General features: G+C 42.5%; 1 protein-coding gene across 1 annotated transcript; it reads left to right on the top strand.

Moving 5' to 3' along the window:
• Window positions 1-3,731: 3,731 nt before the first annotated feature.
• LOC139450388 (DC-STAMP domain-containing protein 2-like) lies at window positions 3,732-25,137 on the top strand. Its single transcript, XM_071232079.1, has 6 exons — window positions 3,732-3,810; window positions 17,591-17,808; window positions 19,419-19,911; window positions 20,404-20,637; window positions 21,049-21,260; window positions 21,700-25,137. Exons 2-6 carry the CDS (start codon window positions 17,609-17,611, stop codon window positions 22,934-22,936), a joined length of 2,376 nt encoding a protein of 791 aa, XP_071088180.1. The 5' UTR covers window positions 3,732-3,810; window positions 17,591-17,608; the 3' UTR covers window positions 22,937-25,137.
• Window positions 25,138-27,981: the final 2,844 nt, after the last annotated feature.

Raw genomic sequence — 27,981 nt, 5'->3', positions numbered from 1 at the left:
TGAACAACAGATTATCTCCTCTTACCAGACACATATTAAAGGGGGACTATTGTCAATGGTAGTTGTCCGGGTGGTAATGGTGGGTGGTAATTGTCCGGGTGGAAATGGTCGGTGGTAGTTGTCCGGGTGGCAATGGTGGGTAGTAATTGTCCGGGTGGCAATGGTGGGTAGTAGCTGTCCGGGTGGAAATGGTGGGTAGTAATTGTCTGGCTTGCAATGGAGGGTAGTAGTTGTCTGAGTGGCAAAGGTGGGTAGAAATTGTCCGGATGGCAAATGGTGGGTAGAAATTGTCCAGGTGGCAATGGTGGGTAGTAGTTGTCTGGGTGGCAATTGTGGGTGGCAATGGTGGGTGGTAATTGTCCGGGTGGTAATGGTGGGTGGTAATTGTCCGGGTGGCAATGGTGGGTAGTAATTGTCTGGGTGGGAAAGGTGGGTGGCAATTGTCCGGGGGGTAATGGTGGGTGGTAATTGTCCGGGTGGCAATGGTGGGTAGTAATTGTCTGTGTGGCAATGTTGGGTAGAAATTATATGGGTGGCAATGTTGGGTGGTAATTGTCCGGGTGGGAAAGGTGGGTAGAAATTGTCCAGGTGGCAATGGTGGGTAGTAGTTGTCTGGGTGGCAATGGTGGGTGGCAATGGTGGGTGGTAATTGTCCGGGTGGTAATGGTGGGTGGTAATTGTCCGGGTGGCAATGGTAGGTAGTAGTTGTCTAGGTGGTAATGGTGGGTAGTAATTGTCCGGGTGGTAATGGTGGGTGGTAATTGTCCGGGTGGCAATGGTGGGTGGTAATTGTCCGGGTGGCAATGATGGGTAGTAATTGTCTGGATGGAAATGGTGTGTGGCAATGGTGGGTGGTAATTTTCCGGGTGGCAATGGTGGGTGGTAGTTGTCCGGGTGGCAATGGTGGGTGATAATTGTCCGTGTGGCAATGGTGGGGGGCAGTTGTCCGGGTGGCAATGGCGGGTAGTAGTTGTCCAGGTGGCAATGTTGGGTGGTAATTGTCTGTGTGGTAATGGTGGGTGGTAATTATCTGTGTGGTAATGGTGGGTGGTAATTGTCTGTGTCGTAATGGTGGGTGGTAATTGTCTGGGTGGCAATGGTGGGTAGTAGTTGTCCGGGTGGCAATGGTGGGTAGTAGTTTTCCAGGTGGCAATGGTGGGTAGTAGTTGTTCGGATGGCAATGGCGGGTAGTAGTTTTCCGGGTGGCAATATTGGGTGGTAATTGTCCGGGTGGCAATGGTGGGTAGTAGTTGTCCAGGTGGCAATGGTAGGTAGTAGTTGTCCGGGTGGCAATGGTGGGTGGTAATTGTTCGGGTGGCAATGGTGGGTAGTAGTTCTCTGGATGGCAATGACGGGTAGTAGTTGTCTGGGTCGCAATGTTGGGTGGTAACTGTCCGGGTGGCAATGGTGGGTGGTAATTGTCTATATGGTAATGGTGGGTGGTAATTGTCTGGGTGGCAATTATGGGTAGTAGTTGTCCGGGTGGCAATGTTGGGTGGTAATTATCCGGGTGGCAATGGTGGGTAGTAGTTGTCCGGGTGGCAATGGTGGGTAGTAGTTTTCCAGGTGGCAATGGTGGGTAGTAGTTGTTCGGATGGCAATGGCGGGTAGTAGTTTTCCGGGTGGCAATATTGGGTGGTAATTGTCCGGGTGGCAATGGTGGGTAGTAGTTGTCCAGGTGGCAATGGTAGGTAGTAGTTGTCCGGGTGGCAATGGTGGGTGGTAATTGTTCGGGTGGCAATGGTGGGTAGTAGTTCTCTGGATGGCAATGGCGGGTAGTAGTTGTCCGGGTGGCAATGTTGGGTGGTAACTGTCCGGGTGGCAATGGTGGGTGGTAATTGTCTGTATGGTAATGGTGGGTGGTAATTGTCTGGGTGGCAATTATGGGTAGTAGTTGTCCGGGTGGCAATGTTGGGTGATAATTATCCGGGTGGCAATGGTGGGTAGTAGTTGTCCGGGTGGCAATGGTGGGTAGTAGTTGTCCAGGTGGCAATGGTGGGTAGTGGTTGTCAAGGTGGCAATGTTGGGTGGTAACTGTCCTGGTGGCAATGGTGGGTAGTAGTTGTCCGGGTGGCAATGGTTGGTAGTAGTTGTCCGGGTGGCAATGGTGGGTAGTAGTTGTCCGGAAGGCAATGGTAGGTAGTAGTTGTCCAGGTGGCAATGGCTTGGTAGTAGTTATTCTGGTGGCAATTGTGGGTGGTAATTGTCCGGCTGGCCATGGTAGGTAGTAGTTGTCAAGGTGGCCATGGTAGGTAGTAGTTTTTCGGATGGCAATGGTGGCTAGTAGTTGTCCGGGTGGCAATGGTTTTGGTCGAAAAATGACTAAGACCAACCCCCTGCAGTGAAACGTGACTCGGATCTGAAAGTTGTCGCAGCGCCTTGAAACTTTGCATGCGGGTAGACCCAATCCCTAAATGCCCAAGTTCTGAATTTGCCAAATCTCTCTCAATCACTGGTTCGATGATCTATATTGTGCCGTCATATTGCATAGCGTGAATATTGGTGAGTGTGGCGTTCAGCACAGTTAATTCACTTTTGCAGGAAAATAAAAATCTGCTCATGCTATAGCTTGTTTTAACACAGATGGACACTCAACTTTCGCGCACGCACTCACGCCCCTGAAACTTAACCGGCTTTAGGGTAGTAATTGTCCGGGTGGCAATGGTGGGTAGTAATTGTCTGGGTGGGAATGGTGGGTGGTAATTGTCCGGGTGGCAATGGTGGGTAGTAATTGTCTGGCTGGTAATGGTGGGTGGTAATTTTCCGGATGGCAATGGTGGGTAGTAATTGTCCGGGTGGTAATGGTGGGTGGTAATTATCTTGGTGGCAATGGTGTGTAGTGATTTTCCGGATGGCAATGTAGGGTTGCATTTGTCCGGGTTGTAATGGTGGGTGGTAATTGTCCGGGTGGCAATAGTGGGTAGTAATTGTCCTGGTGGCAGTGGTTGGTAGTAATTGTCCGGATGGCAATGGTGGGTAGTAATTGTCCTGGTTGCAATGGTGGGTAGTAATTGTCCGGATGGCAATGGTGGATTGCAATTGTCCGGGTGGTAATGGTGGATGCTAATTATCTGGGTGACAATGGTGGGTAGTGATTGTGCGGGTGGCAATGTCGGGTAGTAATTATCTGGGTGGCAATGGTGGGTGGTAATTGTCCGGGTGGCAATGGTGGGTAGTAGTTGTCCGGGTGGCAGTTTTCCAGCTCGAGGATGTATTGGCGGATCGGCTGGACAGATTAAAAGAGGCTTTGTTTAATCCATACAACCAGATGAATCCCATTCCACAATCTACTTGTTCGTGAACAATGACTTGGCTTCATTCTTATCCCATTGCAATAGTAGTATTTCAAAGTTTACACAATCGTCAGAAATCATTCTTCTCGAGAATCAGCGCTCATGTCCGTAAATATGTATCCGTTATCCTTTGGACAAATCGGATGAGCAGAGGATGCGATGAGTCCTATTGACTGGCGAGAAGAATCAGCCCCGTCCATTGTTTCATAGGGGGGACGGGCTTTCTTTGTGATATCGATTTTTGCCAATCAAATCTGAAGTTTGCCTTGCGAGTAAACTATGTTTCCGCAGCAGCCTGTTAAAGCTATCTGCTGTTGTGTTTAGGGAATTTCTTAAACGTCAAGGGAGGAATGGATCTTAAATGACCCCCCCCCCCCCCCCTCCCCCGAAATGAGGAGAATGAACTAATCGCTGAGTGCTTTTGGTACGCTGCATATAGTGATATGGAACCTGTTGATACTATCAGATAAAGGACGCGGCAGCAGGGGTGGTGTTGATAACAAGGAGCTGTATTCAGGTAATGTTTTACATCCATCTTAGTACAATTTCATTTCATTAATGAAATGTTTTCACTTTGTAAATATAAAACGTCATCACCAAAGAATAACAAATCTCGGAACAGATTCTATTGGGGGCCGGTGTGAATGTTTTGTTATATACATGCTTCGGGATCTGCAAGGGAGACTAGCGTCGTGACGTCACTGTAGTGTACAAGAGCTTTAAGCTGACTATTTCTTACATGTGTTTAATTTTTGAACATTTAAATATACGAAAACAATTGAATCATACATATATTAAAACTATTTATACCATTTTGGTAATGTAGGATGCTTAAATTTGATGAGGATGCGACAAGGAAAATCAAATGATTTTTACAATGGACTCCTTATTTTAATGTAAGAGGAACAAATTTTGAGATGAAGATTGGATGCCGCTCTTTGAGCATCGGTTTGCTCATAGGTTAGGATTTAGATTGCTTGTTTGCGGTCGATTGCATATTTAGTTGTGTATAGTTTCTACACATCGGCATATGGTCCAATTCACCGTTCTGGACATTTTTACGTTAAAGATAAAAATTAACACGTCTTTATGTAATGAAAGAACAATTACAACATTCTCTGAACAAATGATTAAGTACTTTTGTTCTTTATCTCCTCTCTGGGTGGTGGCGAGGAGGGCGTGGCCTATCAGTTAAAGTCGTCTCGTCCGGGTTCGATTCCACACATGGATTCAATGTGTGAAGCCCATTCCTAGTGTCCTCCGCCGTGACAATATCATTGCTGGAATATTGCTAAAAGCGGCGTAAAAATTTTAATCACAGACTCTTAGGTTTACAAGAACATCCATTACGTCAATATCTAATCTGGAATTACTGACTATCCGCACAAAGGTTTTCACGGAATGTTTTTGTCTTACCTGAACATCTTTTCAATGTTAAAATGTTAAAATAGAAAGAGAAAATGAAATGTGTGAGATCTCAGTGATCGATCTTTATGTTGATAATACGTGTTTCCATAATATTTTGCCATTACTAGTATTCTTACACATTTTGAACTGCTTTACCAAATGCGTATTACTCAGGAATGAGTAAATATTACATTGATATAAGCCCTACAACGGCAAAGGTGAACAGTTTATATTATTATTATTATTATTATTACTATCTTCAATGTGAAGTTTACACGATATACGGCTTTTCAATTGGAAGAGACGGTCACATGTAAGCGAAACTGACGTTCATAAGCGATTGAACGACCTCATTGGACGTTTATACGTTTTTCACAAGACTGTATTCCAGATCTGATCATTTAGACCATTTAATCTTGAACTCAGCGTTTTAGCATACATTGAGAAACGTCAGAGGTTTTTTTTACATGATCGTTCACGAATATCCTCGCTACGACCCAGCCTTGTGAACACCCTTGCACACCCACTATTGTAGGATCGACTCGATCCGTGTCTAGACTGACAGCTACAGTCTGCAGCAACCTGAAGAATCTGTCTGACACATATTTATATTCATCACCTTTCAATGATCGGCCAACTGATCTATGATGACGAAGACATGTAACCGCCACAGGTTCATTAATAACTTCGGAAATCTCTCCCGTCACGTATATCGTGTCGGCCATTTTGACGTCATGCATCTGATGCAAATGTATTACGACGCGCTGTCGGTGTGACTGACTTACTGAGGTACCTCTTAACAGACCTTTCTCACCCAAAGATGATTTTATTTGAATACATATCTTGTAAACAAACTACAACAGATGTTTCTTTAAAGCAAGTTGAGCATACATGTACATACGTTCAAGTCACCTCTTTTGGGGGAGTGTCAGTGTAAACATGAATCCCTCGAGGTATAAAATAGCGATATAAAAATGATAAGAAATTGACTTTCACCTATGAACTCACACAAAGTGAAAGTCAATTCTTAAGTACTAGTGTACTCATAAATTCCATATTGGTAAATTGGTCATTTTATCTCTGTCTACAAGCAGGATCGGGTGTCATGGAATAAAAACGACGTTATCTATTTTTTAAAACACCATTTAGTGTCAGAAAATGAATCTCGACACCTATCCTACATCGTTGTTGCCGTTGTACATGTATAATTGCGGTGTAAATCACCATACACCCACCTTTTCTTAAATTATCATAATTAACTACAAAAACACTCACAGTGAATATGACCCGGGTTAGAATGCTCTTCAGCAACCCCTGTTTGTCGTAAGAGGCGACTAACGTGATACGGTGGTCAAGCCAACTGACTTGGTTGATGCATGTCATCGCATTCCATTTGCAAAGATCTATGCTCATGATGTCAATCACAGGATTGTCTGGTCCAGATTCGTTTATTTTCAGACCGCCGTAATATAGCTTGAATATTGCTAAGTTTGGCGTTAAACAACACACATACACAATGAATAATTTTCAGATAAGAATACAAAACAATAATACGCTTATGGCAGCCGATACGAAAAATAATAGACGTGGTGTTATTAGTAACGTGGTCATCCGATCATCACTGAAGTTGTCGGACACCTGGTATCATCACTGACTTTAATGGATCCATTCCTATACCTTTCACGGCTATTTTGCCATTACTTTTTGTCGTTGCTCTATATTTATATCTTCTCACAAACAGTTGGGACCTATGTGGTAGCCACGGAATAAGAACCAAATTATGTTTAACTTAGAACCGATGCTCTACAGCTGAGACAAGTAATCATTACCTAGAAACGTCCATTTAGACTTAGAGTTAACGTTAACTAAGCATTCGCGATGGACTTTCGGTCAGTCAAAATCAATGCTTAGCAAAAGTATGACTTTAGGGAGTGATTCACTTTCGTGTCTATGCTTGTATGCCTTGTAATCACCTTACTTGTTTTGTTCGTGGATGGAATACCATTCTTCCCAGAAAGCAATCACTAAATGTGTATCTTGTTTTCTTGACACCATCTGATGTATTACGTTAGCTTACATGGAAAGTAGTGCATGTATCCCTTTCAACGTAGTCGGTATATCACGCAGACTCCGAGGAATGGCTATATGCTGAGACAGTGTATTTGGCATTTGTGTACGTGACAAACAATAATTGATAATCTGGAAGTGTGTGTGTGGTGGTGGTGGTGGTGGTGGTGGTAGTGGTGGTGGTGGTGGTGGTGGTGGTGGTGGTGTGTGTGTGTGTGTGTGTGTGTGGAGGGGCAAGGGCATAGAGAGAGAGAGAGAGAGAGAGAGAGAGAGAGAGAGAGAGAGAGAGAGAGAGAGAGAGAGAGAGAGCTAGTATTAATTTTTTTTATAATAATTCCAAATTACTCATGCTTCAGACGGATAGAAATATAATTTAGTCGGGTATTTTAGTAACAAAATGTATCTGGTTTTAAACTGAAAAATATCTAGTCTCCATACCAAATCCCCGTTTCACTGATACAATCGGAGGTAATCATTCTCCACACAACTGAATTTGGCGACCTTAATGTATACCGACACAAGAACTGACAAGAACTGAGCCAGGTCGGTGCATGACTGCGCTCCACGTGTATAACAACCATGGTAACGGTTCTCAAATATTCCTTGGTCAAAATCCTGGCGAAGGAGGGTCGGTTGGTTAGTTTGTTGTTTAACGCCGCACTCAGCAATATCCCACCTATATGACGGCGGTCTGTAAAATAATCGAGTCTGGACCAGACTATCCACTGATTAACATCATGAGCATCGATCCACGCAATTGGGATCGATGACATGCATCAACCAAGTCAGCGAGCCTGACCACCCGATCCCGTTAGTTGCCTCTTACGACAAGCATAGTCGCCTTTTACGGCAAGTATGGGTTGGTGAAGGAGGGGACAAGCTAGAGGTTAAAACGTTAGTTAGTAGCACCGAAGACCCCGTTTCTATGCCAAATATTATATATGAAGCCCATTTCTAGTGTCCTTGATATTGCTAAAAAAGTGATAAAAGAGGCGTAAAACCATACTCAGCTCCAAAAAGGCGAGTGAGTGTATCTGGTTTCGTAGCACAATATATTGTTTATATTCAAGTCAACATAGGTACATGTAGGAGGTCTGAAAGCGATTTAATGGTGAATGAATGTATTTGTGTATATTCGAATTTAATTGGATATTTGGGGAATAATGACCAAGGCAATTGCCTTACAACAACTTGTGTAAGAACGAACTATTCGTGTATTGTTCAAATGTTTCTATAGGGAAACACACTATACACAGGATAACTTTAGTTAACCTTCTCCTCGAGGTTTGGAAATAATTGCCTGGAATGCATGGAAGCGTTTATTGATGCGGTATCTGAGCCGGGGGAGACAATGCCAAGATCCCCCTGGACTTTGAACCGAAGGATGAGTCGACTTCACGAGAGGCTGGAGATTGCCGGGAACATTAGAGCACGATCGGAGCTTACGACGGATACTAATGGAAGGCTGGGAAGGAAATGGGGCACTTACATCGTCGTGTGGCACTTGGGTACGACTGATGCAGGGATCTTTATGACCACTCTATACATCACTGATACATTGTAATATAACTGTCATACTGCCTTGACGGAGAGATGATAATTTTATTCAACAAAATGTTGTGGGAGGGGCCCAGCGAACAATGTCTTTTTTATTTTAAAACTTGGGTTATATTTCTTCCCAATAATTCTAAAACAAATTACTTTAAAAAAACATCCTCCCCTTCCCCTTCTCCAGAATATCAAATGGTCGGCTCTTTGCTGAATCAGATTATATCTCTATGAACGCAACCAACGTTTAATGTGCATGCACTAAGTCGGAGCAAGACTTAAATAATTCCAAAATCTCCAATCCTGTGAATGAATATTCATAACGGTGAAAATGTTGACAAAAAATCTGCAAACATCTTTACAATCCATAGTCAAATCAGTCTGCATGTCAAACACGATTATTCCGAATGAAGAATTTACACGAATTTTCAGAATCAACCATTCCTCCGAGAGACGGAATGGACAGATAGAGCCCAGTTATTACATTTGTATTCATACATAACTTCTTTATAGCACCCAGCTGGCTCACGGAAGATCGACATCGTCTTGCCCTGTGACACAAGTCGATTTTACAGAAAAAACACACCACGGAAGCTATTTTGTCTTGAGTAACCTGTATTCTTCAATGACTTAGGTAGTTGGACGCGTGACCCATTTTAAATTAAAAGATTTAAAAAAAATATAATTGGAAATTAGTGAAGATTTGACAGTGAATGTCAGTGTACAAAATGATACGTTTCAGTCATAAATTAAATACGTAATATCTCAAATTCATGTATGAAATTGTCTGATTGTTTCTGCTTATTTTCAAGCATTCCTATAATAACATAATTTTATGTAAGCAATTCTTACACTAATGGAGACACGGGCAGGGAGAATAGCTTGTGGTTTATCATAACTACCACGAATCGCTAAATTACCCCACTTTGTGAATCCTATTTACGTTAACCATACGTGTATGCTTTATCTCAAGGCTCATCTTCCCAAAGCAAAAGTATCCACAAGTCTATTCCAAAGTCAAGAAGAAACTAGGCTTTGATACAGACTAGCGAACACTCCTGTGAATATGCTTCAGATTGTTGGGAAAAAAAGAAATTGTCTGCACAAGAATTATATTGTTGCAAGATGATTATTTTTCAAATAAAACTACTTAGACTCGTAGTTTTAATTAAAATTATATGGTCATGAAGCTGTATGTTGGGTCTTTTATCTGGTATGTGTACAGATTTCCAGCACCCTTCTTTTCACTGTTACCTCAAGCCGTGCCTGGATCCGGTGAGCGGAGGGTCGCTCTAATTATGAACCTTGGTAATCGTGCCACGCGTCCTAACCCCGCTTTCCTCCCATATATTGGGTGTCACGCCGTGACAGAACTTAATTACTCTTGAGAGTAGCGTTAAACCCACGCACACATTATATATCTCATGTGTTCTTAACATTGACTAGTTGTGTTGAAGTTTTTGTAAAGTTTATCCCGAAGATTAGTGTAGGAAACATACCATTAGCAGGATTCGATATTTTTCAAATGTGCCCAACTTTTAGGTAGAGTGTAGAGCCTATATACAACAGAGACGGAACCTCGTTTTATATGTGACAATGCATTTCCTTATAACCATTATTATGTCTGTATTTCCTTTTCCTTGATGGAACTGATGTAATGTTGTTGTGTATTTATTGTTTTGGTATTTGTTAAAACAATTATACTCCCCCTTCTAAGTCACTGCAGGATCCGTGACAATCCGGGTTAGAATAGGTCTTCAGCAACCCATGCTTGCTGTAAAAAGGCAACTGTGCTTGTCGTAAGAGGCGACTAACGGGATCGGGTTGTCAGGCTCGCTGACTTTGTGGAGCATGTCATCGATCCCAATTGCGTGAATCGATGTGCATGATGTCAATCAGTAGATTGTCTGGTCCAGACCGCCGTCAAATAGCTGGAATATTGGTGAGTGCGGCGTTAAACAACAAACAAACAAACAAACAAACAAACAAACAAACAAACACTGCAGCCACAGCGTTTCTATATTTAAACAGTGTTTCCAATGGCAACGGTTCTGACACCTCGAACATGGAAACACACATTTTATATATTTTTGACATAAGATGCCAGTAGTGGGAATGCATTAGGGTAATGAAAACCCAAGCCAGTAATAAGGACGTAATTGTTCCTAAAGAGAAGGAAATCCGTCACGAAATATAACAAGCTAGCTTCAAAGATCAAAAGAGTTGCCACTTCGAACAGTCTGTTTTTATAATATGATTGAACGTAACCTCATTTGTTTGTTCATACTGGGCGCTATACAGTTCAGCATGTGACGCGTGCCGCCTTAAGCTCCTCCTTAAACACCCTATCTAGATTGTGTTGCATTTCTATTGATGTCCGTGTCTTTGAAACGCCGAAACCACTCTTAATTCGATTTTGACTTGCAGGTTCAAATCAAGATTTAAAGACGAGGCTCTCTCTGAAATTTTATTGATAGTGCCTTTCATATTGGAAATAAGGGAAATTAAGCGGGTTGTTGTAATTTTGATGATTGAAGACCATTTTATTCATCTGGTTTAGGAACATTGTGTGTTGAGCGTTTGTTCAGTCAGGAAGACACGGGTGGCCTAGTCGTCTTCGGTGCCGCATTCGCAGAGGCTGGGATTTAATCGAAAAAAATATATTGTCCCCGAAAATTCTTGAAACAAATAATTATGCTTCAGACTGTTAAAAAAAAGAAAATACCTGCCACAAAAATTACATTGTTGCAAGGTGTTTTTCTTAAAAACAATTTCAGGTTCATAGTTTAAAATAAACAAATATCTGGTTTTGAAGCTGTAGCTAAAAATATATCAAATCTCGATGCAATATCCCAGGCGCCCCCAAGAATATGAAATTGTTGGTCCCTTAGTTTCTGAACATTGTCATCGTTGAGAGAAAAAAATATCATCGCTTACCGCAGGAATTTTTTAAAGTTACTTATGTTTAGATGCGGTTAGAAACCTTACATCAAATACTCTTGAAAGTCTGAACCTCGTTTGTCACGAAACCCCCCCTCCCGGACCGTCTATATAACCAATACTCGTTAATCCGGACACTAGTTAATACGGACTATTTCACTGTGAACGATACCTGATTAACGGGGTTCCACACTACTGAAATAATGTTTGTGTGTTGTTTATTGCCACAATAAGAATTATTCCTGCTATGTGAAGACAGTCTGTAAATATTCGACTCTTCTCCAGACAATGTTGTGCTTGACATCATGAGCATCGATGTACGCAATTGGGAAACGATGACATGCATTTACCAAGTCAGCGAGCCTGACCACCCGATCCCGTTTGTCGCGTCTTACAAGCATAGTCGTCTCTTACGACAAGCATGGGTGGCTGAGGACCAATTTCTAACCCTCATCTTCACGACGGACTGTAATAATGCATCGCTGTTACCTTTCGCGACGCCACGAGAACAAGGTTCCGTCTCTGCTGAATATCAAAATCATTAACGAGATTTCCAGATGACGATGTCATGCAAATATAACGGCCAGGAAGAAGTATGTCTGCGGCAGTAACCACACACACGGCGTCGGTATCACCATGAAATGTCATTATGACTACAGCTGTCAGAGATCGCATGCCAGGAGTAGCTCGGGTCACGGAAAGAACTCGTATTTCCTGAAATCTTCTCAGACATTAAGAGTTTATTATGGAAATCATAAATGACCCAGTATTTATGTTTCATTCAACATCGATCGACTTTAAATCGTGAACATTCCGGTCAGGGGTGAATAAGTGTTTGAATGTTGTTTTGCGTCGCAGTCAGCAATATTAAAGTCATGTTTATGCGGATTGAACTTGGGCAAGGTAAACAAGTGGTTGATAGTATGCACACGCTCTTCACAGGATGATCCCACATGGCAACATAACTTCATTGGTCGGGGGGCACGGGTGGCCAAGTCGTCTAAGGCGCCGCGATTCGCTGTGCAGAGTTGCGTCCCTTGGGCACGCCAGAAACCTATGATTGTGGGTTCGAATCCCGGTTCGCCCTGATTATGTTTCTAGGTTTGTCAGCACCATGCCCGTGCTTGTGGGTTTCACCGAAGTTGTAAACGTCCGAGACCTGCATCACTTCGGGCTTTCCTCACACATTAAGCTGACACGCCGCGATATATCTGGAATACAGTAAACTACGGTTATAACGAACTCAAATGGACTACTAATTTTAGTTCGTAATAACCGTAGTTCGTTATAAGTACATATACAGCATGACTACAGCAAGTATTTGGGATCAAAAAGTAAGTTCGTTATATCCGTCAGTTCGTTATAAGCGTGTTCGTTATAACCGTAGTTTACACTACTGTTAAAAGCGGTGTTAAACCAAACTCACTCACTCACTCTTCATTGGTCGGCTTTAGGGTGAAAAGCAATATATTTTTTCAGATGGGAAATATGGACATATAAGTCTACACTCCCGGGATTCTGAACATGTTTACAAAGAAGACGTATATTTGGGTCATTATTTTTAACATTATGAGGCATTGACCAACAGATGGTGATTCGGTGTTATTCGAAGCTGTACCTCATTTTGAACTTTGCTTGTAACTGTACCGCTCGTTAGGTGAACCATTTTCAATGCATTAATCGACGAAGACGTGTCAGTACTTTTTCGTTTCTAAGAAAGAGGTTAACACTGTTGTTTAACGCCGTACTCGGCAAATTATCTTGTCTGAACCTTACAATCAGTGATAGATATTATGATCATTGATCTACACAATTGGGATGAGATGACATGCATCTACCGCTTTAGGGAGCATGGGGTGCTGAAGATCAGTTCTAGCCCGGAACTTCGCGGGTCGTTACTACAAGAAGTATTCCAAAACTCTCTATCAGGTCTATTGCAAATATTTAAATGTTTATGCAGTCTCAATAGTACTCCTCCTTTAATATCAAGTGACTTAACACAGTTGTCCCTGAATAAATTCAAATACATGTATAGCAGATGGTTGTGTTAAAGGAAAGTTATGCATTAATTCCACACACTACTGGGGGCGGTCGGTAGTGATCAAGAAGTTCGCTCGTCACGCGGACCTGGGTTCGACTCCCGACATGGGTACAATGTGTGAAACAGATTTTGTGGTGCCCCCCACCTTGATATTGCTGGAATATTGGTAAAAGCGTTGTAAAACCACGCTCACTCACTCATACAGTACTGTCTGCTGAAATAATGATGTGTGGTCAAATTATTTAGATTTTCGAAATTAATCTGTACATTAACAAATGGGACACATTAAATAAACAGCTACAGGATGAGGTAGGATAAGGCCACACATTGACTCACAGGACGTACATAATTTAATAACCGATCATTGGGCTAAATAGCGTTCAACATGATATGAATGGAAAGTCGGAAAATTGAAAATTATATCAATGGAATGAAAGTAGTTTGGGTCACGGAAGTATGAACCGTAAACAGAAGTATATAACAGATTTGGCGTAAAGGCAAAATAGCAGTGAAAATTATATGAATGGTTCACTTGAAATCATCGATGACGGATGAAAAGGGTAAGTATGACCTGCTCTAGCGGTATGACCGGCCACTCGTACAAATCGTGTAAAACAGAAACCGTTTGTTGCCTGACTCCAAACATCACGGTTGATGCATATCATCGTATCCCAAGTGCGTGGATCGAGGCTCATGATGTCAATCACTGGATTGTCTGGTCCAGACTCGATTATTTAGAAGACCGCCGTCATATAGCTGGAAGCATATATATGTACATTTAAAGACGACAAGATAGATAACAAAAGGTGGTAAATAACAAAGGGTTAAACTAACAAGGAAAGCCAACAGATGGTTGCCGCTGATCTATTAATTTTGTTGTTCCTACATGTACATATATATGCTCTCTGCCTCATGGCATACATTCACCCGATGAAGGAGTAAGCATATACTCAGAAACGTTGTGTTCCTCATAATAAAGAAGTTGACATCCATAAAATTCTCTTCCTTATGGGGCGGTCGGGTAGCCTAGTGGTTAAAGCGTTCGCTCGTCACGCCGAAGACCCGGGTTCGATTCCCGACATGGGTACAATGTGTGAAGCCCATTTCAGGTGTCCCCCGCCGTGATATTGCTGGAATATTGCTGGAATATTGCTAAAAGCGGCGTAAAAACATACTCACTCACTCTTCCTTATGTGTATCACTTCTAAATGCCTTTCAAACACCTAAAACGATGTGTTAATGTTGGATTACGTCTGCTGTGTACAACTGGAGAGATCCGGCTGTATTTTAGTAAAGTAAAAAGTCTAAGAAGTATTTTCGTAAATTCAACTCTTTTTATTCATTTGCTATACATGACGTATGCATTTCATAAATTCAGGATTAAATACTCTAAAACAAGTTTTGTATTATACAACTTTATGATATTCTAGTTATTCCACTGTCCTTCGTCGACATATATTTAGATATTCATATTCAATATTTTCCAGTCACTAGATGACTAATGTGACTATAATTTTAGCTCACTCACTCATAATGTCAGAAGTCCAAACAACTTGATCTCATTATTCTTTTCCAGTATTTCGAACTTTATAATTTGACAATTCCAGTGGCCCAAAAAAGGACCCCATCCTGCTTTGTTATTTAATTCGATCAAATTTAAGTCAGCACGCAATGAGACAAACTAAAACAATGCTAATGTGTGGAAATATCTCTAACGCTGTAACATCAGCAGCGATCGTGGTATGACGTTTTATCAATGTAAACTAATTATCTTGGTAACTGATTTTGATAACCTGAATGGAGTCAGCCCACGGTTAAGTGGTTACTCTGACATCCACTTGCTGATTGAATAAAGCGTAAATGTCAGACAAGTATGGGGGTATGATTGAATCAGTCTCTGAAACAACAGACGGAACCGTTCACGCTGGACCAATCATCTGAAGATTGACATCTGCATGCTCAAGTTTATATTACATTCGCGATGTGGGAGAACGTTTAGATAATTGCCACAAGCGCTTTAGTAAATGGGTCATAATTTTGTTTTGCGGTATGTTGTATGAATGCTTGTGGTGTGTGTTGTGCGGTGTGGCATGTGCGGTGCGTGGTGTGTATGATTGCGGTGTGTGGTGTGTGCGGTGCGCGTATGGGCAGTGTGTGTAGTGCGTAAGATTGTGACGTGTGCGGTGCGCGTATGGGTGGTGTGTATGATTGTCGTGTATGCGGTGCGCGTATGGGCAGTGTGTGTAGTGCGTGGTGTGTATGATTGTGGTGTGTGCGGTGCGCGTATGGGTGGTGTGTGCGGTGCGTGGTGTGTATGGTTGTGGTGTGTGCGGTGCGTGGTGTGTATGGTTGTGGCGTGTTCGGTGCGTGGTGTGTGGTTGTGGTGTGTGCGGTGCGTGGTGTGTGTGGTTGTGGCGTGTGCGGTGCGTGGTTGTGGTGTGTGCGGTGCGGTGTGTGTGTGGTTGTGGTGTGTGCGCTGCGTGGTGTGTATGGTTGTGGTGTGTGCGCTGCGTGGTGTGTGTGGTTGTGGTGTGTGCGGTGCGCGTATGGGTGGTGTGTGTAGTGCGTGTTGTGTATGGTTGTGCTGTGTGTGTGGTGTGTATGGTTGTGGTGTGTGCGGTGCGTGGTATGGGTGGTGATGTGTACGGTGTGGTGTGTATGATTGTGGTGTGTATGGTTGTGGTGTGTGTGTGGTGCGTGGTGTGTATGGTTGTGTTGTGTGCGGTGCGTGGTATGGGTGGTGTGTGTGGTAATGATGTGTGTGGTGTGCGGTGTGTATGATTGTGGTGTGTGCTGTGCTTGGTATGGGTGATGTGTGGTAATGATGTGTGTGGTGCGTGGTATGGTTGTGGAGTGTGCGGTGCGTGGTATGGGTGGTGGTGTGTAGGGTGTGGTGTGTATGAATGTGGTGTGTATGGTTGTTGTGTGTAGTGTGTGGTTGTGATGTGTGTGGTGCGTGGTGTGTATGGTTGTGGTGTGTGCGGTGCGTGGTATGGGTGGTGGTGTGTAGGGTGTGGTGTGTATGGTTGTGGTGTGTCTTGTGCGTGGTGTGTATGATTGTGGTGTGTGCGGTGCGTGGTGTGTGTGGTAATGATGTGTGTGGTGTGCGGTGTGTATGGTTGTGGTGTGTGCTGTGCTTGGTATGGGTGGTGTGTGTGGTAATGATGTGTGTGGTGTGCGGTGTGTATGATTGTGGTGTGTGCTGTGCTTGGTATGGGTGGTGTGTGTGCTAATGATGTGTGTGGTGTGCGGTGTGTATGATTGTGGTGTGTGCTGTGCTTGGTATGGGTGGTTTGTGTGGTAATGATGTGTGTGGTGTGCGGTGTGTATGGATGTGGTGTGTGCTGTGCTTGGTATGGGTGGCGTGTGTGGTAATGATGTGTGTGGTGTGCGGTGTGTATGATTGTGGTGTGTGCTGTGCTTGGTATGGGTGGTGTGTGTGGTAATGATGTGTGTGGTGTGCGGTGTGTATGGTTGTGGTGTGTGCTGTGCTTGGTATGGGTGGTGTGTGTGGTAATGATGTGTGTGGTGTGCGGTGTGTATGATTGTGGTGTGTGCTGTGCTTGGTATGGGTGGTGTGTGTGGTAATGATGTGTGTGGTGTGCGGTGTGTATGGTTGTGGTGTGTGCTGTGCTTGGTATGGGTGGTGTGTGTGGTAATGATGTGTGTGGTGTGCGGTGTGTATGATTGTGGTGTGTGCTGTGCTTGGTATGGGTGGTGTGTGGTAATGATGTGTGTGGTGCGTGGTGTGTATGGTTGTGGTGTGTGCGGTGCGTGGCATGGGTGGTGTGTGATTGTGATTTGTGTGGTTCGTGGCGTGTATGGTTGTGGTGTGCGGTGCGTGGTATGGATGGTGTGTGTGGTTGTGGTGTGTGTGGTTGTGGTGTGTGTGGTGTGTGGTGTGTGCGGTGCGTGGTATGGGTGGTGAGTGTGGTTGTGATGTGTGTGGTGCGTGGTGTGTGGTGTGTATGACTGTAGTGTGTGCGGTGCGTGGTATGGGTGGTATGTGTGGTGCGTGGTGTGTGTATTCAAACAAGCTTGATGTCATAACCATTTGCAAGTATCCCCAGCATTTAGTACGGGCAATTGTGAAAATGGTTTGGAGTCATTTCCACCAGAGCGGCGTGGCGAGCGAACGCTTTAACCACAAGGCTACCCGACCGCCCCAATTTCCAGAAGGCGCGTAACCCCCAAAATAATTCAGTCGGAACAGATAACCCGTAATTTCTCTTAGTTTCATTGCTTATTCTTCAAATCCTGGGCAGAAGCGGTAATAAATTCACATATTTTATAGGACGAGTACCAGTCGACCATGTACGTGGCAAAGTACCCGTATGACAACCAGAAGGAGGACGAGATTGGGCTACAGGTTGATGACGTCTTAGTGAACGTTGAAGACCTTGGTAATGGCTGGTGTCTTGGTTTGAACGAACGGACTGGAAAGACCGGTGTTTTTCCCCAGCAATACGTCGAAGAAAGGCCAAAGCAAGCGAAATCAAAAGGAAAAAATGGGTAAAATAATTATCCACGTTATGCTAATACATTTCCTTTGCAGAACAAAATCTTTGCATCGAGCTTTTCATATATACGGAATTACGGGACAGTGTTAAAAGACTGTCGAAATGAAACATTTAGCCTTAACAATCCGCAATTCAGCTAGGAACACAAAGTTGAATGCATATTTACCCTCTAAAGAATGGTCTTTAAATTCAATGTTTCTAGCATAAGACCCTATTGGGGGTTCCGGGCTAAAATATGGTCGCCAAAAAACTCTGCGTATCGTAAGAGGTGGTTTATAGCATTTCACCATACGCCGAATTCTTGAATCATTGCTCATAATATCAATAATTGGATTGTCCTGTCCAGACATGTTTATTGAGAGGGAATTTTACTGAGAGTGGCATTACAAATAAAAGAGCTACCCTATAAAAACAAATTATTGTTGTTCAGTAAACATAAATTGGTTCAGTGGTAAGTTTATTGCCTCAGTTGGAAGTAATACATCTATTTCTCGGTTACCTGTGAAGATTCCGTAAAAGGCAACAATGCTTGTCGTAAGAGGCGACTAACTGGATCGAGTGGTCGGGCTCGCTGACTTGGTTGATGCATGTAATCGATCCCGAAAGAGGCGACTAACGGGAACTGGTGGTCAGCCTGCTTATTCGGTTGATGCATGTCATCATATCGATGCTCATGTTTTCAATCACTGGATTGTCTGGTCCGACACGATTATTTACAGACCGCCGTCATATAGCTGGAATATTGCTGAGTGCGTCGTAAAACAACAAACCAACCAACCAACCAATCTTTTTCTCGACGGCCATTAAAATAATCGAACAGACTAATAATTGACTGCACGGCCAACGATCCACGAAGATATATACTACCATAATTTTGCTAAGGATCACCATTTGGAAAGGTAATACATCTAACTGTGTGTATTAAGTGATGACGTCTTGCTGCAATCAGGAGAAACCTGTCTTCTCACTGTGTGGTGGAACGCTGTCGACCAAATGCATGTGACGTGCTGACCCAGTATCAAGGCTGCCAATGCATCTGCCTAATTCTTGTTGTCAAACGACGTCTTTGATGCTGAGGGGGCATAAGTGCATTCAGTTGTTGCAATCACGAGGAGCAAACGTCGTTGGGCTCTCTGATAAGGATGTGCAACGATTGTGTCACGATACACGTTTTCAAGCACCTCGTACTCTCGAGCAAGCTTCTGACTGTTCAACATGAAACTGAGGTCTTATGATTGTGTACCGGGATATTTCAGTCTGTATTTGTTGAAAGATTTTTTGATGTAATCAAAACCTCACCCTTAGCAAACTAAGGGTAGTACATACAACCAGTAAGGTTCAAAATTGTTATATCAGATCCTGTTCTAATCGGCTCTTTCGACCAACACTATTTTGACCCGGAATTTTCTCGAGGTAAATAATCTTAGAGCAAAAATCGTTATTGCCGATAAATGCCAGGTTTATTCAGTCTTCGGTTATGTTTATTTCCATGTCATGTATCATATTTAGTTACACTTGTTTGCACTTTCCATATTACTTGGCACATTGCATATTACATTTACCTATGTATCTCTGACATTGCCTGTTTATTTCTATTTTTAGTAAAAAGTCTGCGAAGGTCGTATCAGAAATCAATCTTCAAGTTCTCAATTTGAACTCTCCTACAAAAAGCGCTGGTGAGGATGAAACCCCACCAAATGATTCGACCGAGCACAAGACAGGAACGGCGGGGAAACTGTCAGCAAGCGTGGATGCACTCGAGAAACTCGGCCAGAATTTGTTCAAAAGCAGGGCTGATGAACACAGGGGGATAAAAGCTGCTTTAGGCGTGCTTGTTGGCGTCCTTCTTGGAGGGGGGCTGTTTGCTGCCCTGCACTTCAGCTTCCAGTACAGCTTCAGTGTAGCAGGGGGGATAGCAGGGGCAGCAACTCTGGTCATGTGTGTTCTGCTGGCTGTGTCAGTCCGTGCTCGATGTGTGACAGCACTGATGAGTGTCAGTATATTCACAGGCAGGGGTCGTGCAGCGTTCCTGTCCATCATCGCCGGGCTACTGCTGATGGGACCAGTTACCAACATTGTCAATAATACAAACGAAGTAAGTTCAAAATGTGATTCTCACCAGTGTTTGGTTTGGTTTAGTTTGTTGTTTAACGCCGCACTCAGCAATATTGCAGCTATATGACGGCGGTCTGTAAATAACCGAGTCTGGACCAGACAGTCCAGTGATTGATATCATGAGCATCCACCCACTCAATTGGGATACGATGACATGCATCAACCAAGTCAGCGAGTCTGACAACCCGATCCCGTAAGTCGCCTGTTACGACAAGCATAGTCGCCTTTTCATGGGTAGTTGAAGACCTATTCTTCCCCGGATCTTCTCGGGTCCACTATTTGATAGTGATTCATGAACACGTGCTCATGATATAATCGGAATCGTACTATTGACCCTGCTTTCAACAGACATTTCTTATGAATATTGATGGGTTTTGTCACTTTTATTTAAAAAGACGAAATTGTAGGTCTTAAGGTCTAAATTTAGAGTATCCATGTCAAAACACCCGATAATAAAAAGCTCATGTGGCAGGTTGCGGACACCATGGCGTGCATCACGGAGCTGGCCTACAACCAGAGTCAGATGTTGCAGCAGAGGCTTCAGGAACCACTGCAGCAGGTCAAGGAGACACTTCTTCAGACTGCAAGTGACATAAGGGATACAACCGACGAAATAAGTAAAGCATTCGGTGGGCTGAAGAAAGGATTCGCTGCTGTTAGTGGAGGACTAGAAAAGGCATCAAGTGCTTTTCAGGAAGCCTCGAGGGTCAGTTTATAAACTAATCTTTAAGTTGAAAGTATTCAAACTGTTTTGAATCCTATATCAATCCTTCTGTCTCAAAACTGGGGGATAGATGAAGCTTGCCTTCGGTTCTCGTCTCTTAAAAAAGTCAATACATGTTTTTCTAAGTACATGTATGAGTGTTACTTTTATCTTCAGTGACACCCAATAAGAACAAACCTCTCCGGAAACCCATACCTTTACTCAAAGAGGTTTTGCTCCATATCATTTGTGAACTAGCAAAGATGATTTAATCAGGAAGTGAACCATCCTGATTGACGTTATTTCCCTGACACGCCTGTATACTTTGGACAACGATTATCGTTCATCTGTTACGAGTGATTGAATTTATGATATGTTCTTGATTACTGAAAATATTTTCTTTTTTTTTATAAGGTCTGCAGGGCATCCTATGGATCTGTGTTTTCCAAGTGTGCCAATGTTCTAAGTGGGGCTGAGCGATCGTGTCGACAGAAGATTTCATCAGTAACAGATAAACTGAATCCTGGCAATGTGGTAGATAAAATCAAAGGTGGTCTGAAAGGATTTATCTTTCGTAGGAAACGAGACGTAATTCCGGCGGAATCTGATCATGCCAAAAGATCCAGGTAGGCATAATTAACAAACTATTCAGATATTCAGTCATTTCAACAATTTACTCATATATAAAAATATCCATAAATAGTTCGATGACGCCATATTAGTGGCTATTACATGATAACCAAACGTTTGATATGGCAGGACATGATCACACGTGCCAACAGAGTGTTGTTATTACAAATATTGGAAGTGAAGGGTTTTGAAATTGCAGTTACATTTGTTAACGAACTTGGTTGTATGTATGACGAGGCAGATGTACGACTTTGAAGAGCACATTGGAATAACCTTACACATCATTACCATTTAATCACCTATAAAAGAGCAGGAAGTAGCCTGTTGCTGTCAATAAACGTGGCATGTACTCACGATCACATTCACATCCTGTTTTTGAAAACTTCTGAAATGGGTAAAGAATCCCTTTTAAATATGTGTTTTGTTTGATTACAGACATACACGAGCGATAGCAGATGACATATGTAGCGTCCTCAAAGCTGGGCAGTTATGTAACGGACTCAAAAGCATCGACCTCTGTTCACCATTGTCCTTGGCTGACAATGCGATAACTAACGGAGTAAAAGAAGTTTTGAATGAAATAAGAAAGGTAGAGGGACTCTTCAACTTCCAACTGAGAAACATAGGGGAAGTTTCAGGTCAAGCCAACTCGTCTGGAAGCGCTTCGGAGATATTAGACAGTATTCGAACGGACCTCAAGGAAAAACTCGATGTAGCTTTCTTTATTGTCAACGTGATCAACAGAGTATTGTCTTTCTTGATAATGTTGGTCCTAATTCAAGCATTCTTCTACAGCAAGAAGTACTTATCCAACCTTCGCTTTGATAATATCTACCTAACGAAACAGATGAAGGCGCTTGATGCATCCAGACTACAGAACAAGAAGCAGCTGTTGCCACTTAAGAGGAACGAAAAGAAGAAATACATTGATTCAACCTCGATACGACTATCACCTTCAGAATTCCGCACTTGGAGGAATGGTATGGTGACTGTTCTCATGCATGTGCTGATTGCGGCCTTATTAGTCATCTTTGATTACCTGTTCTATTATATTCTGTATCTGATCAATAAGCATGGTCGCTTTGAGTTCAATTTATCTGGAATGTCCAGACTCCAGTTGGTAGTTGAAGGGTCTGGTTTGATAACTAATGTCTTCAAGAAGTTTATCTCAGGCTTTAACATAGAACAGACCTACGACACTTCTCTTGATATTGAGAAGTGCCTGCCTATGCCAAACACCCCTGACCAGAATAATCTGTATGTGCTCCTTATTCTGTACATCCTGGCCATAACGTTTGTAGTATTGCAAGCATATGGCTTACGGTTCCGACACAAGATTGCAGCTTTCTATTACCCTGAGCAAGAAACTGCAAGAGTGCAGTATCTGTATCGACTCATTGAAGTGAAGCGGAGAAGTTTTATGGATGACCTAAAGAAAATGATGTCAGATCGGCCTCTCAAGGCTGAGGTCAAATCAAAGGAGGAATCAAAACGGTCATCCTGTTGCTCTCGAATAGCTTGTTTCAAGAAGGGGGCAACGGTCAACTGTGTGCAGTGTGAAGAAGAGACCCGAAATGGTTGGAGATGCAGAAGTTCAGAGTGTCAAGCTGACTTCTGTGAAACCTGTTACAAGGACAACGACAAACGCTGTCCCCTTTGTAACACCAAGTAGGCTGGTTGGTGTGTATGCCTCTCATGTTAGAGTGATGTACGAGTGAGTAAGTATGGCTTCTCCACCACTTGTAGCAATATCACTCCCATGTCACGGTGGGGTACACCAAGTACATGTTTACACATGTTTGGAAACTAACCTACATCTTCCACCTGTCAAAAGGATGCTTTAACACCAAGGCTACCCACCTGCTATAGTAGGAGGAAGGGCGTTTCTTGATCAATAACCATTTTGGTACATTATTCATTACAAATAATATTACAGACAATATTTTTTGCCTAAAACTTGATAAAACATTATTTCATTCCGCACTTTTGAAATAAATTGTCCATGTCTTAAAAGAAAGGGAAACAATAATGGCAGTTCATGGATGTATTGTTAAACCTCATTCAGGACTGACGACATTCACACTATGCATGTTCATCCACATCCTGTGTCAGGACCCACTGGTCGTTGATCACAAACTCCGATTTGCATTGATTTTCACCCTTGATCTGTTACGGGAATTTGAAACAATACTTTTTCGCAAGGGTTAATTAAATATTACCCATGCGTTTTCTTTTTGAAGTTTCCGGTTTTGTTATGCCTTGTTGAAGACGGTTACTTTCACCCCTTTTTATTGTCCCGGATCTTACGATTATGAAGACATATATATAGTTACAGCTTTTTCTTGGCTCATTTCAAACCTGTTACGTATTAGTTTTTGCCCTATTTCCATTTCCATCTGCTATATTTGCTTTCAAATGATATCTTATTTTGTTTTCTCTTTATGAGAATGTCTTACGCTTGTATTCTTCTTTTCTTATTGTAACCCTGCTGGACCATTGGGGACATTTCCACGAGATCTCTAGCCCGTTTTCACGTTCTGTGTCAATATTGTAATAGTGTCATCTGTGACATCATCTATATGTGATTAGGGTATTCATTAACTACTACGATGCATCACATGATGTTCATCTTAAAATTTGACTTAGCTGACAAAGAAAATAGTGTTTGAAGATTTGAAATTGTATTGACAATTGTCCCCCTTTAAGATATGTCTGGTAAGTCGAGATAATCTGTTGTTTAGTTGCTCCCGTGTGAACGGTGTGTGCTTTGATATCATTACACTGTTGATGCTGCGGAATATGTTATACAATTATCAAAACCTCGTTAAAACCTCGAAATCTGTGTGGTCATCGCAAATATGTTGTGTTACCTGTAGTTCACATCTTCCCGAGGCAAGAGAGTTAACTGACTATAAAAAAACCCATCTTGATTATCGATCAGATCGTCCTGACCGGGCGCAACCATTTTGTGTGAAGCAAGCGCAAATGATACGAGAGATGGAATCTGATTGGTCCATAGCTAGGAGAGGCTTAGAAGGGACATAACTGGTAATAGCCACTGGTGGCGCTACGATCGAGCCCAGTAATTCCAGGCCAGTTCGGCAAGGGTGGAAACTTGACTTTTAAAGTCAGTTAACTCTCTTACCTCGGGAAGATGGTAGTTCAAGACTTGTAGTAAATAGACTCCAGGGCCAAGACCTATCTTAAACGATATATCGAAACATTTGAATTTGATTTAGCGAGGTTCCACTGTGGACTGGTAGTGTCAAAAGGCTCCAGGGCCAAGGCTTATCTTAAACAATATATCGAAAGATTTGAGTGTGATTTAGCGAGGTTCAACTGTGCAGCTATTTGTACATATCACAAATGTTTTTTTGTGGTCATCACATCTTTAGACATTGATGAAAAGCTCTGTTCCTCCTTGATCTAGTTTCAAGTCTTCACACAGCTGTGTTATTGTAATATTGGTGAGCCAGGTGCCTATAGCATGACCATCGAACCACACCATGTGGATACGTCGATGCTCTAGCTCAGTCGGATCAGCTGATCTTCCGAGAATGTCATAAATGATAACTGAAATATATATATTTTTGTAACAAAACTACAATGAACCATGTCTGTCATCAAATGATCATGGTGTTGCATTGATGAAGTTTGTTTTGTACTAATAATTGTTAAGTTACGATGTTTCTGTTTATATATGCATGATAATACATTTTGAAAAAGTTATTTCTAATAAACCGATCTTCAGCGTGTTAAAGTGGTTTCCGAACATAACGGTAACATTTAACATTTTGATGGGGATACTGTTGATGTTGATACATGTTTAATATATTTTACCTTCTATGCCTCATCTTTACATCTGAATAAACTATAAACTGCTCAACTGATGGTTGTTTCACTGGCTTGGTTTCTCCAAACCTCGGAAAAGGATTTGCTTGAAAATTTGCAACCTGATGAAAAATGCAAGTCTGTTTTCTTTAACATTTTGTTCCTCGTGTATCCGTGTTGGGTTGGTTGTTTGTTGTTTAAAGCCACACTCTGCAATATTCCAGCTATGTGATGGCGGTCTGTAAATAATCGAGTCTGGATCAGACAATCCAGTGATTGACATCATGAGCATCGATCCACGCAATTTGGATACGATGACATGGATCAACCAAGTCAGCGAGCCTGACCACCCAATCCCGTTAGTCACCTCTTACGACAAGCACAGTCGCCTGCGAAGGCAGTTCCCCCTGGATTTATTTTTTAAATAGAAAACAGTTTTATTTGAATCATGAAAATACAAGTTGGGGTCAAGTGATACTTGTATAAATATTGTGAGTTAACTACGGCCTTGCACTATCACCGAATCTGACCTCCTGAGCTATTTGGTCGCCTCTCACAACCAGCATGGGTTGCTGTGGATCAATTCTAACCACGGAATTCCGCTTGGTTATTACCACTTGTTGTTTCAAAACAAGAGTGAGAAAAGTGTGTACAGTTCAGTGAGAACTTTACAGTTAATGATTTTACATGTACCCTTGTACATGAACGCAAGCTTTGACCCCCTCAATAGAATCCGACCTCAGCAATGTCGGGCAAGTTCATTTTATTCACAGGTGGGTATTTCCCGCATATTCCCGCAATCCTCACGTCGAATATCTGTACCGATTGTCATATCTCTCCTCTTTTGGATGCGATCGTTCGGCCAGCACGTTTATCTACGTTGCCAAGCTACATCTATGGGGAACAACTCACTAGACACTCCCTCTAAAAATAACGTCGTCCAATATACAGTGTCATCAAGTTGCGAGCGCATGTTCGAATCTCCATAAATGAAGTGATAGAAAAATGTTTTATCGTGAAATAAACCACGCTTCGTTCTTCATTGTTCTTTGCGATTAACCGCATAGCTATCTCATATTTAAGAAATAAACGACAAGTGGGAGTTGTGTGTCTATAATAAAACACTGCATGGAGAATAAACCATGAGCGGCGCAGCTCCGAGGGGTTTATTCTCCCTGCAATTATTTATTGTACAATAAACAACGACCACAAGTGACTGTCGTTTATTTCTTATATGAGATATCAACATAATGTACAGCGTCTTAAACGATGTTGAATAGATGTGTGCAAGATTAAAAATAGTGACCTTAATTTTAAAATGATTAAGTTGCGAGCGCATGTTCGAATCTCCAGAAATGATGTCATGATATTTTATAGTAAAAAAAACACGCTTCGTTCATCATTGTTTTTTTGCGATTTGTCTGACTATCATATATGTGACAATACAATCGGAGAGGATAAATTTATGTTTACAAGCATACTGCTATGCTTTGCTCGTGGGTTTCACCGAAGTGGTAAACGTCTGAGATCTGCATCGGTTCGGGCTTTCCTCTCCCACATTAAGCTGACACGCCGCGATATAACTAGAATACTGCTAATAGCGGCGTTAAACCCAACTCACTCACTCACTTCTATGCTTTTCTAAAATGCATAAACTGTCTAAGACGGCGAGTAAGTTTTGTTTAATGCCGCTTGGAAGAATATTTCAGGGATATCAACGTGCCATAAATTGACGTAAAAGGAAGGCCCTTCACGTTTACATGACAGACAGAATGACAGACAGAGAGACACAGAGACAGACATAATGAGTGAGTGAGTGAGTTTGGTTTTACGCCTCTTTTAGCAATATACCAACAATATCACGGCGGGGGACACAAGAAATTGGCCTCACACATTGTACCCATGTCGGGATTCGAACCCGGGTCTTCAGCGTGACGGAGGAACGCTTTAACCACTAGGCTACCCGACCGCCCACAGACATAATGACAGACAGAGAGACACAGAGACAGACATAATGACAGACAGAGAGACACAGACAGACAGAATGGCAGACAGAGAGACACCAAGACAGACATAATGACAGACAGAGAGACACAGAGACAGACATAATGACAGACAGAGAGACACAGATAGATATAATGACAGACAGAGAAACACAGAGACAGACATAATGGCAGACAGAGAGACACAGAGACAGACATAATGACAGACAGAGAGACACAGAGACAGACAGAATGACAGACAGAGAGACACACATAATGACAAACAGAGGGACACAGAGACAGACAGAATGGCAGATAGACACATAGACAGACAAAATGACAGACAGAGAGACACAGAGACAGACAGAGAGACACAGAGACAGACATAATGACAGACAGAGAGACACAGAGACAGACAGAATGACAGACATAATGACAGACATAATGGTAGACAGAGAGACACAGAGACAGACAGAGAGACAGACATAATGACAGACAGAGAGACACAGAGATAGACATAATGACAGACAGAGTGACACAGAGACAGACAGAATGGCAGATAGACACAGAGACAGACAAAATGACAGACAGAGAGACACAGAGAGAGACATAATGATAGACAGAGAGACACAGAGCAAGACAGAGAGACAGACATAATGACAGACAGAGAGATACAGAGATAGACATAATGACAGACAGAGTGACACAGAGACATACAGACTGGCAGATAGACAGAGAGACAGAGAGAATGACAGACAGGGAGACACAGAGACAGACAGAATGACAGACAGAGACACACAGAGAGAGTCATAATGATAGACAGAGAGACACAGAGACAGACATAATGACAGACAGATAGACACAGAGACAGACATTATGACAGACAGAGAGACACAGAGACAGA

The sequence above is a fragment of the Haliotis cracherodii genome, unplaced genomic scaffold (genome assembly GCF_022045235.1).
Source record: "Haliotis cracherodii isolate W230 unplaced genomic scaffold, xgHalCrac1.p SCAF_8, whole genome shotgun sequence".
NCBI classification, from domain to species: Eukaryota; Metazoa; Mollusca; class Gastropoda; order Lepetellida; family Haliotidae; genus Haliotis; species Haliotis cracherodii.
This window is presented reverse-complemented; position numbering and strand designations above follow the sequence as displayed.

Bases quoted from the DNA above. Each gene is read 5' to 3' on its own strand.
- LOC139450388 (XM_071232079.1), top strand. From the start codon at position 17,609: ATGTACGTGGCAAAGTACCCGTATGACAACCAGAAGGAGGACGAGATT. The intron at 17,809-19,418 runs GTAAAATAATTA...TTCTATTTTTAG, and splicing joins AAATCAAAAGGAAAAAATGG to TAAAAAGTCTGCGAAGGTCG. The intron at 19,912-20,403 runs GTAAGTTCAAAA...CTCATGTGGCAG, and splicing joins TTGTCAATAATACAAACGAA to GTTGCGGACACCATGGCGTG.